General features: G+C 38.0%; 1 protein-coding gene across 1 annotated transcript in view; it reads right to left on the bottom strand.

Moving 5' to 3' along the window:
* Window positions 1–469: 469 nt before the first annotated feature.
* The window catches only part of KIAA1377 (KIAA1377 ortholog), a 200,740-nt gene continuing 188,764 nt past the window's right edge, over window positions 470–12,445 (bottom strand). Inside the window, exons 7-12 of the mRNA XM_009999415.1 lie at window positions 8,542–10,654; window positions 5,269–5,378; window positions 4,900–4,987; window positions 3,479–3,688; window positions 981–1,045; window positions 470–484 (exon numbers count right to left, since the gene is read on the bottom strand). Coding sequence (XP_009997717.1) covers window positions 470–484; window positions 981–1,045; window positions 3,479–3,688; window positions 4,900–4,987; window positions 5,269–5,378; window positions 8,542–10,654 — 2,601 coding nt within the window. The remainder of the gene's footprint in view (window positions 485–980; window positions 1,046–3,478; window positions 3,689–4,899; window positions 4,988–5,268; window positions 5,379–8,541; window positions 10,655–12,445) is intronic.

Here is a 12,445-nt window from a genome sequence, read left to right as displayed (position 1 = left end):
GGGAAAGAAGGGCCAGGACAAGACAGGAGGCAGAAGAGAGGAAGCTCAGGTTCCAAGTTACACCTGCTACTAAAATTCACAAGAAGAGAGGTAATAATGTGCTCTGTGGTCTTGTCACAGTCCTACTTCAAAAACAGGAAATCATTCTTGAACTTAGGAGCCTGGATACTTTATGGGGTTTCCCAGTCTCAAAAAGTTGCAAAAGCCTTCTGAATAAAGAGTATTTTCTCTAACATTTCTGAAAACAGTTAATCCAGTAAAGTGTATTAAGAGTGTGAAAGTATGTCAAAATTTGAAGTATACAGTAATAATTTTTTTTCCTCAGTACAAATATATAGTAAAGCAGGGGACTGATAATGCAGAATTCTAAACAGTAACTCCTACTAACACTTGACATATAAACTGTGTACACTGGATGCTCATCTGCCTATTCAGTCATTTATATTCTAGGTATCATTATTATTTTGTTTCAAGCTGATAAGATCTAGAATACATGAAACAAAATACAAACACTTAATGAAGAAAGGTAACACCTATCACTTATAGAACATGGCATATCTGCAGGCCAAAGTAAGAATTCATTATTTTACACACTACCATGCATCATTCCTACTTTCATCCCCATATTATTAAGAAATACAAATTAATTATGAGCTATATGTAATTCAATTGGACCTTGCTAAATTACTATTATTTAAAAGTTCTTGGATCTTCCTGAACTTTGCAGTCTTCAGATTCCAGAAGGAAAATTAAGCCAGAGGATGAGTCAGTCTGGTATAAACTGTTAAAGCCTGTTTACAGGACTATAAAGTTCATATGTGTACTTTAATTATTTTTTTTCCATAAATAGAAATCTGAAAAGCTGGAAAGCCAGTTCAACAGATATATATCAATATTTTAAATGGTATTTCTGCTATAAAATAAACTTCAAGGTCAGTTTGTAGGAATTAAACCTGAACTTATTTAAATTAAATACTTACCAACGGGGTGATTATCTGCAAACCATTTGAAGCAGATGGGTTTCTGGCAATCTCTTCTTGAACATCTAAAAATAGCAAAAAAGTATATAATAAATATGATGTAAAACAAATACTACAATAGGAATATGATTTGCAGTAAAATAGTCAACACAAAACTTCCCAAAGATTGTGGAAACGTAGTTGAGTAGCACTATTCTTTTTTCCCCTACCGACAGCTGCTGAAACATGCACCTTATCTGTCTTCTTAAAATGTGGAGCTAAATGTTATTATCTAAACAAAAAATACTGTGTCAATAAAGAAATCTAAAGCTAAAGCATGCCAGCTACTCTAAGCTGGCAACAAACATTCCTGTCTTAGATTGGTTAGTGACTAAGTGTTAGTAATTAAAAGACTGCTCTGAAGATACACTTTTAGTTGCTTAATTGGGTAACATGTGAAAACAAAGCCAAAAAAGAGGCTCAGAAAGGTCATGGCTTTAAAAAGTAATGTTGTACTTCCATGATATGTAAGTACTTCAAACACATCACTTACTTATTTACAGGTATGTACTTACAGGTACTCACATGTCCTGTAAGTCTACCTGTAAAATTCACAGCTCCTTACCAATATAACTTGGCAGTCTAATTAAATTTCTAAGAGACATACAGACATGTATTACATTAATTTTCAGTGCCTTCATTTACAGTCAGTTAGCCCTGTGATTCTTTCATTGTTTCTGTTGTATTCCTTATGTACTTTTCTTCTTTTTTTCATAGTTTTCCTTTTCACATTGTGCAAACTTCAGATTTCTTGCTCTCAGTTCCTTTGCTGCACTTACCTTTGCCTCTATTTCTTTGTCACTTCTCTGTTATTTATACAGCAGTTTTTCTGTTTTCTCATATTTCTCTTTTCATACCTACTTTCTTAACCTGAGCACATCTTAGTAAAACTCCTCTCTGGCAAAAGACAGAATTCTTCACTTCTGTTTGCCTGGAGGCAATAACCATGAGGTACGACATAATTAAATTTGGAACCACTGTTTGATGGGAGCAAGAATTGCAAAGTACAGCTGCAGTGTGTCTAAGCAGTTGCGAAGATCTCTTCTTTTGCTGTTGCAGTTTACAGGAAATGGAAGCCTTTTCCCTCAAATAATCTACTATTTGATGTGGAAATCCATGGATAGTGAGCAGGCACTTAAAAATACCTGGTTTAGTCCAATTCCAGTAAACAAGGTGGTGCAGTCCACAAGGAAAAGATGTAGAATAGTAGAAGAAAATCAGTGAACTTCAAGAAAGTAGACTCTTACAAACTCAAGTAACTGGCATGTAAAATTTTACATGAAAGAAGTCCAAGGAAAACATAACATTCAGGAGAGTTGGCAGTTCCATAAGCAGCAAAAATGGCAAGCAGAAGTTATTCCAATGATAAGAGAAGCCAAGCAACCCAGTGGAGAGACCACATGGATTAAGGCACAAGGTTCCCATTGATTTCAAAGATAGGACAGAGCACACAGAATGCAGGAACTATGTCAGACTAATGAGAATTTTAATGAAAGACCTGTATGATTGTGTAGGTCAATGCAAATACTAATTGTTACTGCTGCCCCTGGTTAATCCATGTTGGCTTTTCCCAATCACGTACTTCGATTGACTTGTGACAGTCCCCAGGAGGATTTACTCCATGACTTTTCCAGGGACTGAAGTGAGGCTAATGGGCCTATAATTACCTAGGTCCTCCTTTGGACCCTTCTTATAGATGGGGTTGACATTAGCTTTCCTCCAGTCCTTAGGGATGTCTCCCAATCTCCACAAGTTCTCAAAGATTATGGAGGGCAGCTTTGCAATGACATCACCAGCTTTCTCAGCACCCTCAGGTGAATGGCATCCAGGACCATCAATTTGTACAGGTCAAGTTCCCATAATAGTTGACACCAACTCTTCCTTCACTGACAGTGGGTCAGTGTCTGCATCAACCTGGACTTTTGTTCCTATGGCCTGGGCCCAACAGCACTGGTAAAGACAGAGGTGAAGAAGGTGTTGAGGACCTCGCCTTTTTTAATAGTGGGCCAATATTATCCCTCTGTTTCTGCTTGTGGTTAACTTATCTGAAGAATCCTTTCTTGAAGTTCTTGACATCTTTGGCCAATGTCAGCCCAAGATGAGTTTTTGCTTTTCAAACTGCATCTCTGCATACCCTGGCAGTGGCCTTGTTTGATAAACACCTCGTGGAAACAACAGCTACAGTTGGGCTGAGACAATTTTTGAAGCTGTCCTGCAGTCATATTTTGAATAGGTTTCTTTTTGACCAAGGCAAATTCACCATTACTGTAAATTAATTTAATTGACTTTTAAAAACCTTTCATAATTTTGATCTCCTGTTTGCTACATTTAGTAAAAAAATTAAGAAAATACACATTTCTGTCATAGGATTCATGTTTTTAATCCAAATTAATCCTTGACCACACAACATAAAGTTATTTAATGACTTGATGTAGGATTCTATTTATTATCAAACTTACTTCGTAGCCTTTGATTGAGATGATCAAGAGACTGGAAAATCTTCAGTTCTTCTATTGAAAGTGCACTCATGCCTGATTGTGGAGCCCTGTTGGGCAGCAAGGGCTGCCTGGCTGGTTGCACACTGTCCATCACTGTCAGGATTTGATCTTCTGTAAGTGGTGTACTTGCTAATTTTTCTGCCATAAGAAACTGACCAGTGCTTTCTGAAACTGAAGAGGTGACAGGGGTAACTTCAAAGGAGAAGAGCTCATGATATTTAAATATGCTGCTTGCTTTGATTACTACAGGTCTGTGAAACATTAAAAGATAAAAAAGTGGCAAAGGCAAGAAGCATGATACATTAGAAAATTACATAATTAAGATCACTAATCCATTTCACCACTGGCACTACAGCAAGTTCGACTGACTTATCACAATAGCAAGCACTACCCATCCTTACCATAGTTATGTATGATATACACAGCTATTGCACAATTAAATACAAAGAGGAATGGAATGAAACTTTACATGTTGTAATGCATTTATAAAACCATCAATATCATGACACATGATGCTTTACCTTACATTTTTTTAGGGAAAAAAATAAATAAAAAAAATAAAGGACTGCACAGCAAACCACCCTTTCTTACTTAGAATCACTGATGGCAAAAGTTATGTTACACAGTGGATTTTTAGATCATAGAACCACAGAATCATAGAATCACAGGGGTTGGAAGGAGCCTCTGAAGATCACTGAGTCCAACCCCCCTGCTGCAGCAGGAACACCTGGGGCAGATCACACAGGGACACGTCCAGACAGGTCTTGAAAGTCTCCAGAGAAGGAGACTCCACAACCTCTCTGGGCAGCCTGTTCCAGTGCTCTGTCACCCTCACAGTAAAGAAGTTTTTCCTCATCTTGAGATGGAACTTCCTGTGTTGAAGCTTGGTGCTGTTTCCCCTCATCCTATCACAGGGCACCACTGAAAAGAGACTGGTCCATCTTGACATCCACCCTTCAGATATTTGTAGACATTAATAAAGTTCCCTCTTAGTCTTTTCTCCAGACTGAACAGCCCCAGGTCTCTCAGCCTTTCCTCGTATGACAGATGTTCCAGTCCCTTAATCATCCTTGGAGCCTCCATTGGACTCTTTCCAGCATTTCCCTGTCCCTCTTGAACTGGAGAGCCCACAACTGGATACAGTATTTCAGATGTGGCCTTACTAGGCCACAGTAGAGGGGGAGGAGAGCCTCCCTTGACCTGCTGGCCACGCTGTTCTTAACGCATCCCAGGATACTATTGGCTCTCTTGGCCATGAGAACACACTGCTGTCCCATGGATAACTTGTTGTCCACCAGGACCCCAAGGTCCTTCTCCATTGGGCTCTTTTTTAGCAGGTCACTACTTTATGTATAATATAGAATTGAAATGTGTTACTGTACCTTCATCAGACTTACAGGTGTTATTCATATTTTGTACAGGACCAAATGAAGATTTAACAGGACTCAACTGGACGGTTTGTAACATGTTCTATTAAAACATAAAATAATATTTTAAGTTTAATTTAAGGTATTCTACTTTCTGAACATCTTGATTATTTCATCTTACTATATGTTTCCAGGAGCAGAAATACTAGTGTATACTAATACAGCTGATGTAGTCTAGTTGGTTTTATTGTTTTCATTAGCAGTGACAGCAACCTAAGAACATTGATCCAAAATTTGGTGACACTGAACACATTTTTCATATCCTTGAAACTCCATTTTGAGGATAAATATGCTTTTAAAAACCCCACAATATCTAATATTTACCTGTGCATGATGAGTAGGTTTCCTTCTTTTAGAGGATACAATTTGCCTTCTGTGGTCTGACACATGCGGTCTGTTGTCAAAAACCTGCCTCTGTATTGTAACAGGAACACCTTCAATGAGATGCATCCAAAAACATCCCCATAAATGTGTGAATACATGATAAAGCTACTAGTAGCAAAACAGCTAATGGGGAATAAACGTCTCTTTCCAAATGTACATATTTACCTTATTCATGTTTACATCTAGGCTTGCTAAATATATTTTCTTACAGTGAAAAGAGAGGAACAGGCACTTTTAAGGAATACTGGGTTTTATGTTAGGACAGGACTATAAAATCCAGATGTGGATTCTATGTAGGCATTCCTAAGCAGGTTAAATGAAGCCCCCCCTTTGAATCCCAGTGGATGTATAAAGATACAAGGTGGCCTTACAAAGTAAGAGGGAGAATGAACAGTGAACTATGATATAACAAATACCAAATCATTTGCCAAAAAAGTAGTGTTTTAGAAAATCAGCTGCTTTTAGAGAATTGCCCAACACAGTAAATTCTGATGCCAAGTTGCTGTTATCTTATATCTTAATGGATTCAACATTTGTTAAGAGTATCACAGAATGATAGAATAGTTTGGTTTGGAAAGGACCTTTAAAGATCATCTAGTCCAACCCCCCTGCAGTGAGCAGGGACATCTTCAATTGGATCAGGCTGCTCAGAGCCCCGACCAACATGATCTTGATGAGTACATAGTGCCATGCAGAAAACATGCAATAGTCAACATGGTTTATTTGAGTCACAGAGCAGCTGAGGTTGGAAAGGACCTCTTGAGATCATCTGGTCCAACCTCTCTGCAACAGAAGGGCCACCTAGAGCTGGTCACTCAGAATAATGTCCAGATGGCTTTTAAATATCTATCTACGAGGAGAAAGACTACACAATCTCCTTGAGCAACCAAGAGGTCTTTTAGTGATTTTAACAGAATTTTATTGCTTTAGTTGTTATTACAGTGATATTTAACAAAGCAGAATTCTTACTATTGCAGAAAAAGAAAACAATTCATTGATCCTAGAAGCAGATTTGAAACTTCTCATCTGGCTTCTGCCATCAATAGTAAAATGGGAAACATTAGCTTTCAAAGGTGGCCATATAATTATAGGAGAATTATTGTAATGTGCACATGGTTCTGAATAGCACCTGAAAATGTAAGGAAATGTGACTGTGTCATATTGTGTACTGGGGAAAATTTTAAAAGAAGCAAAGAATAAATCCCTTGTTCTACTAGTAGTCACATAATGTTCTTCTGAAAAATAAAATCCAAAGTTGCTCTATTGATAGGCATCAACATTTAACTTGTTTGCAAGACATGCTAGACCTATACCAAGGAAAAGACTCCTTTGGGAAATGTAAGATAAAAATATAATAAGCAATAATCTATTTAAAGGCATGAGATACTGAAAAGGCATCTTTACACACATATTTAAAGCATTTTACTGACAGAACATCACAGTACTTTAAATAATTCTAATATCTAGCTAGAGAGAATAATGTGCCAGCCAGGAGATACATCACTTGAAGCCTGGAAGCCCAATCAAAGGAAGATCCTCAAGGACAACAATTTTATTTATTCATCGTGTTGTCACCACTCTTTCTGCAGCATACATTGGGCCTAGCATTGCAACATAGCACATTTTCTACAGTGTCCCCACAGACCCAGCTGAGCTGGGTAATAGTGCCACAGCAGATTCTTTATTCAAGAACAATGCAGTATTCAGTCTCTTACAGCAAGCACTGCAGAACAAAGACTGTGGTGATCTGTGTGCATTTGCAGGCCAAAGAACAAGTAACAGCAAGTCATTAAGAGTTATCTAGAGTATTTAACATAAAGAAGACATTCAAAACACAAAATCTAAACAGATAGTGAGAGGTGGCTCTCCACCCAAACTTTAAAAAGAGGTTACCTAGCTCTTCCCCTAAAAGACCTAGAGGTAGCATTTACAGTTGCAGTGAAGACAGTATTGCCAGCTCACAGAGTCTCCTGAGTCACTGACAGGATGTGCAAACAAGGGCATCAGGAGGCAAGTACCTGTGCGGGAGGCAAGGTTTGGTAATGCAAGACTTCAGTCGTTTCCAATGTAAAATCAAACAGGTTAACTTGAGCCACACATATCTGAAGCTCATCTCCTTGACTCTGAACTGGAATGGACAAGCAGATAACCTTTCTCATTTCCCACCTCTGCTTTAGGGGAAGAATATTCACCTACATCTCCTCTTACACAAGGGAGCTGTTTTGAATCACCCCATAGTTAAAACCATGTATCACTTGCAGATAAGCCGAGAAACTTAGGGGGTTTAAATTATTCTTGAACTTCGGGACAAGTGGTTTGGATACTGCCAATACTTCCCGCAGGATTTACAGCTTTGGGAGCTCTGCCTCCAGCTGCAGCCCTGGGTACGACGCAAATGAGCTTGTATAGACAACATACAAACTAAAGCAGAAAGATGCCACCAGTGCCCAAGGCACAGAATATAGCCAGGCTGCAGAGGAGAAGCAAGGCAAATCAAAAAACACAGGTCATATTTTGAAATGTAAAATCAGATCATAGTTTCTTCTCCCAGAATTTCTTATGCATCTTTTCTCTACCTTACCAATCAATCTCTGCATCATGTTGTACCCAAGATTAATTATTAATAAAATGCAGGATTGGTCCTAAAATTTCTTAATTTTTTTTTACAAATCAGACATACTTTTCAGCGCAGTAAAACTGTCCACTAGAAGCTCTTTATTTTGATATTTAAATTTAATTTTTTGAGCATTAATTGTATTACTGGCAACAAAACAATAATTTTAGACATGTGCAGTATTGGCATTAAAAAAACATGGTAGATCTACATTTCTTTCACACTTGGGTGGCAGAGTCTGTTGGACAACAAGCTATGACTCCCAGTTACCTTGTAAAACTTGGTTATACAAACTTAGTCACTTTTGACCACCTGCCACATCTGCTCATTAATCAAGAATATAATATCAGGCAAAAGACTTCCTTTTCATTAAATACTGTATAGAGCTATTAAAAATGGGAATCTATATTTGAGAGGCCTCTGAGCACCACTAGAATAGAAATGACAATGACAAATAGTAAAAAAACTTGTTAAAACTGGCTGTATTGTCTGAATGGATGAAAGGCTGGGTGTTTTAACTGGAAGCAAATTTGTGATGTAATTGAAAAAGACTTTCTTTTGAACACCCCCTGCCCCAAAGCCAGAAACATGACCCTTACCAGTAGCAGCATCTTTTGGAGCTCCGGCAGGATGAGCTGCTTGCTGTGTGGTACTTGTTTTTCCAGCTGTTGTGGTATGATGGAGATGTAATCTGTTTTCTGTGTTAACAGGTCTTCTTTCAGTGCAGGCTACTGAATGAGCTTGACAGGCATTTCTCTGAACACTATTTACAGAACAAGTATTTTTTGCCCAAGGTTCATATTTGGCCATGCTGCATCCCAGTGTAGGTATTGGAGGGGCAAAGACTGAATGACAAGTAATAGTCCTCTGGTTTTCTGTGCTGTTTCTATTAAAAACCCGACCTGCTAACAAAACATGCCTTTCATTTAAATCATGCCTGCTTGTCGTGGTAGCTTGAAGACTTGAAGGCAGCAGTGGCTGACACCCAGGGCTGGCTGTGCTTTCACCACTTCTCTTTCCTGGCAGAGGTGCGGATGGTGGGTGAGGTGCTAACCATTTCCCTGGAGCTCTTAGAGTTTTGTTGGCTTCAGCAGGCAAATGTGGTTGGATTATAATGTCTGTTCTCTTCTCGGCCGTATAACTTGGCTGGACTCTTACAGATCTTTGTCTTCTATTCAATTTTTCCTTATTTCTGAGTTGATTAACTTCATTAATTTTAGAATTATTGCTACATGCTAGGGTTTTACCTTCTCCAACTGCTGATACCATCCAAGCTTTATTAGCAGAAAAAGATCCAGTAGACATTAATATATCCAGAGATGTGCATTCTTTATTTGATTCTTCAGGATTAACATTTGGTTTTGATACATGAGAGCTTTCCTGATGATTTTTTATCAACATGGGGTTTGAAGGTTGAGCAACAATACTTAAATTACTCTTAGGAGCATTATCTGTAGTTTGAACATATTGCAGCTGTGCAGAAGATATTTCACTGATATTTTTTTCATAGCACTTTTCATTAACTTCTATTATTACCTGGTTAATTTGGTCACACCATTTTAGCTTTCTATTGTATTTGTCATTGTCTGCACTTTTCTTTTTTATTTTTGCCAGTTCTAAACTGTCTCTGACAGAAGACACGGGCAGAGTTCCACAGCTGATCCCGTGGTTCATAACCACAGCTTTGAAAGGACTGGGTTCATATTTTGATTTCTTCTTTAGGATACTGGTGAATAATCTTGCTTTTTTTCTTTGAATAATGTTGTTTTTCAGGGTTTTGTGCTGTGCAGGACTGCCAGAATTTAGCTCCACATCAAACACCAGTGATGTAGGCTCTACCATATTTCCTTTTTCTTCCTCTTTGTTATTCTGTTGCTTAACATCACAGAAAATTGAGGCATTTGGCATGTCCTGAAATAAAGAATTAATGTCATCAGTAAATTTAATATTTTCTTTTTTTGTTTCATTGCTTTTTCCTGAGGTATTTTTAAAAAACTCCATACTGATGATTTTGTCCTTTGGTAATATATCAGCTGTGTTGGGAATGCCAGTGAAACATCCCTGATTAGGAAATAAGATTATAGATGTTGCAACAGGTTGACTGGAGGCTTTCTCAGATATAGTTCTTTTTTGTAGGGTCATTTTAAAACTCTGATCTTGCATCAGATCTTGAACTCTTTCTCTTGGAACTGAGTCAGGGCTGGCCCAGGTTTTGCTAGGACTGAAAACAAGATGACCAGTGCCTAATGTGCCAGAAGATGGCTTGCTTCTTTCTTCTTTTGTATTTTGCAGAAAACTAAATGCATTAGTGACAGAGCTTTCTTCCTCACCACAGGTAGAGAACTCTGCAGGTTTTCCTCCCAATCTACAAGAAGCTGGTGATTCCTCTTCTGAATTCTTTACATGCTCAGCAGGAGTTAGAATATTATGTTTAGCTAAAAGATCATTAATAGGTAAGTTGTGGTTATTTTGCAAATCTGCATTTCTCAGGCAATTGTTTAGATGCATATATTTAGAAGAAGTACTTTGGGCTGTATAAAGCAAGCCATTATTCCTAGCCTGTGATTTTTCTGGATTGGACAGGGCACAGTCACACTGTGTAGTCAAAGATGATTCATTCAGTGTTGTGTAATTTCCATTTTGTTCTCCAGCCTCAAGACTGTCAAGGCTTGACAGGCTTTCTGAATCATCTGTATCCTTGACTTGAAAATTCTGAAATACAGGCATAAAACCAGAGTGTTACATTTATCAGAAGTGGTTTTTTTGCTGATAATAACTTTTCATTAATGAGAGCTTAGGCTAAAATGCAATCAATACTGAGCTTTGTGTTTTTACAACTTGCAGTCATAGCACCATGAGTTCCATCAAGTCAAAGTTCACCTGTGTTGAATTGCAAAAGAAAATTATTTGGTTTGGGCATAAAACTCAGAGGAAAGAGCTGCAACAAACTTAATCCTAAGATTTATATAAATTCTACAGTATCAAAAAAGGACCAAGACTTGTCTAAACAACGCCATTGTTTCCGGATCGCCCAATGGCACAGGATGGTTTTAGTACTCTTGACATACAAGGGAGTTTACAAAATCAAAGAGAATCCATAAAAATGCAAATTTGATAGTGGTTCTGGCCCAAACTGGAGTTTTTCAGTAAGAGTAGACTGAATATGTTTATTTTCACACAAAGGGACACAAGAGATGAGGATTTAAACCTTGTCATGGCAAATCCAGACAACATCTCCCAGTGCTCCTCATCAGAGGGCTTAACACCTCCCTCCCTTCCCCTGGTGAACCAGCCCCTCTTCTCATCTTTCAGAAAGAAGAAAATACCATCTGATCTATGAAGACAGATCAGGTCTAAGGGCAAATGGGAGGTCTAAGGGAGTCCCATCTTCTCCAAATTCTTTGTCAAACTTCAATGTAGTGATGAGTAAGAGCAACTGGCAACATCCAAATCACCACTGGGACAATCACAGAATTCCAGGTTGGAAGGGACCTCAAGGATCATCTAATCCAAACTTTCTAAGTAGGAACACAGTTTAGATGAGATGGCCCAGCACCATGTTAAACTGAGTCTTAAAAGTGTCCAGTGCTGGGGAATCCACCACTTCCCTGGAGAGTTTATTCTGAAGTCCAACTGTTACAGTGAAAAATTTTCTTCTGATGTCCAATCGGAATCTCCCCAGGTGTAACTTGCACCCATTACTCCTCATCTTTTCCACAGGACTCCTTGTAAAAAGGGTGTCTCCATCTACTTGATAATCGCCCTTCAAGTCCTGGAACATGGCAATAAGGTCTCCCCTAAGCCTTCTATTCTCCAGGCTGAACAAGCTGAGCTCTCTCAGTCTTTCTGTGTACATCAGCTTTCCTAGTCCTTTGATCATCTTTATGTACGTACTGTACAGGTATTTTCTTCACCATTACTTCTCCATCCAAACACTCAGATGTCTGTCGTGGTTGAAAAGACATGCTTTTAAAAGTATAAGATTTCAAAATACACATAAATATAAAAGGAAACAAGCATACTAACTATTTTCACAACCTCATACACTCTCTGCTGTTAAATTCATTTCCACACAACTTGTCAGCTGAGTGAAAAACTAAGAGAAACTGCATTAGATATTCCATCTCATGCAATGATTTTTGTTGTTGTTGTTTTTTTTCATTAGTGACTTTAAATGGAAAATGGTTCAAGTAGCAAACTCTGTTAACCTAGCTAGGTAAGTGGTTATGGATCTCCTGGCAGTTACAATATAATTAACATTTTGAAACCTTACCAAAGAATGCATAAAATTCATTAGTGAATAAGAATGTATTTTTGTAAGAAACCCTTTTAAAATTCTAATAAAATTGTTATACCAAAATACTGCACAGTTTATAGCTGTGCAAATATTTTAAATCACAAAATAAAAAGCTTAGTGAGTCCTGAAAGACTTTTTATGATTGAATTAAATATTGCACTAAATGTTCAGTGGTTGGTGCAGTCCTCTATTGTAGTTAGGATCTG

This window comes from Chaetura pelagica, unplaced genomic scaffold (genome assembly GCF_000747805.2).
Source record: "Chaetura pelagica isolate M959 unplaced genomic scaffold, ChaPel_1.0 scaffold85, whole genome shotgun sequence".
Classification (NCBI taxonomy): Eukaryota; Metazoa; Chordata; class Aves; order Apodiformes; family Apodidae; genus Chaetura; species Chaetura pelagica.
The sequence above is the reverse complement of the archived record's forward strand: the minus strand, read 5'-3'. Positions and strand labels throughout refer to the sequence as shown.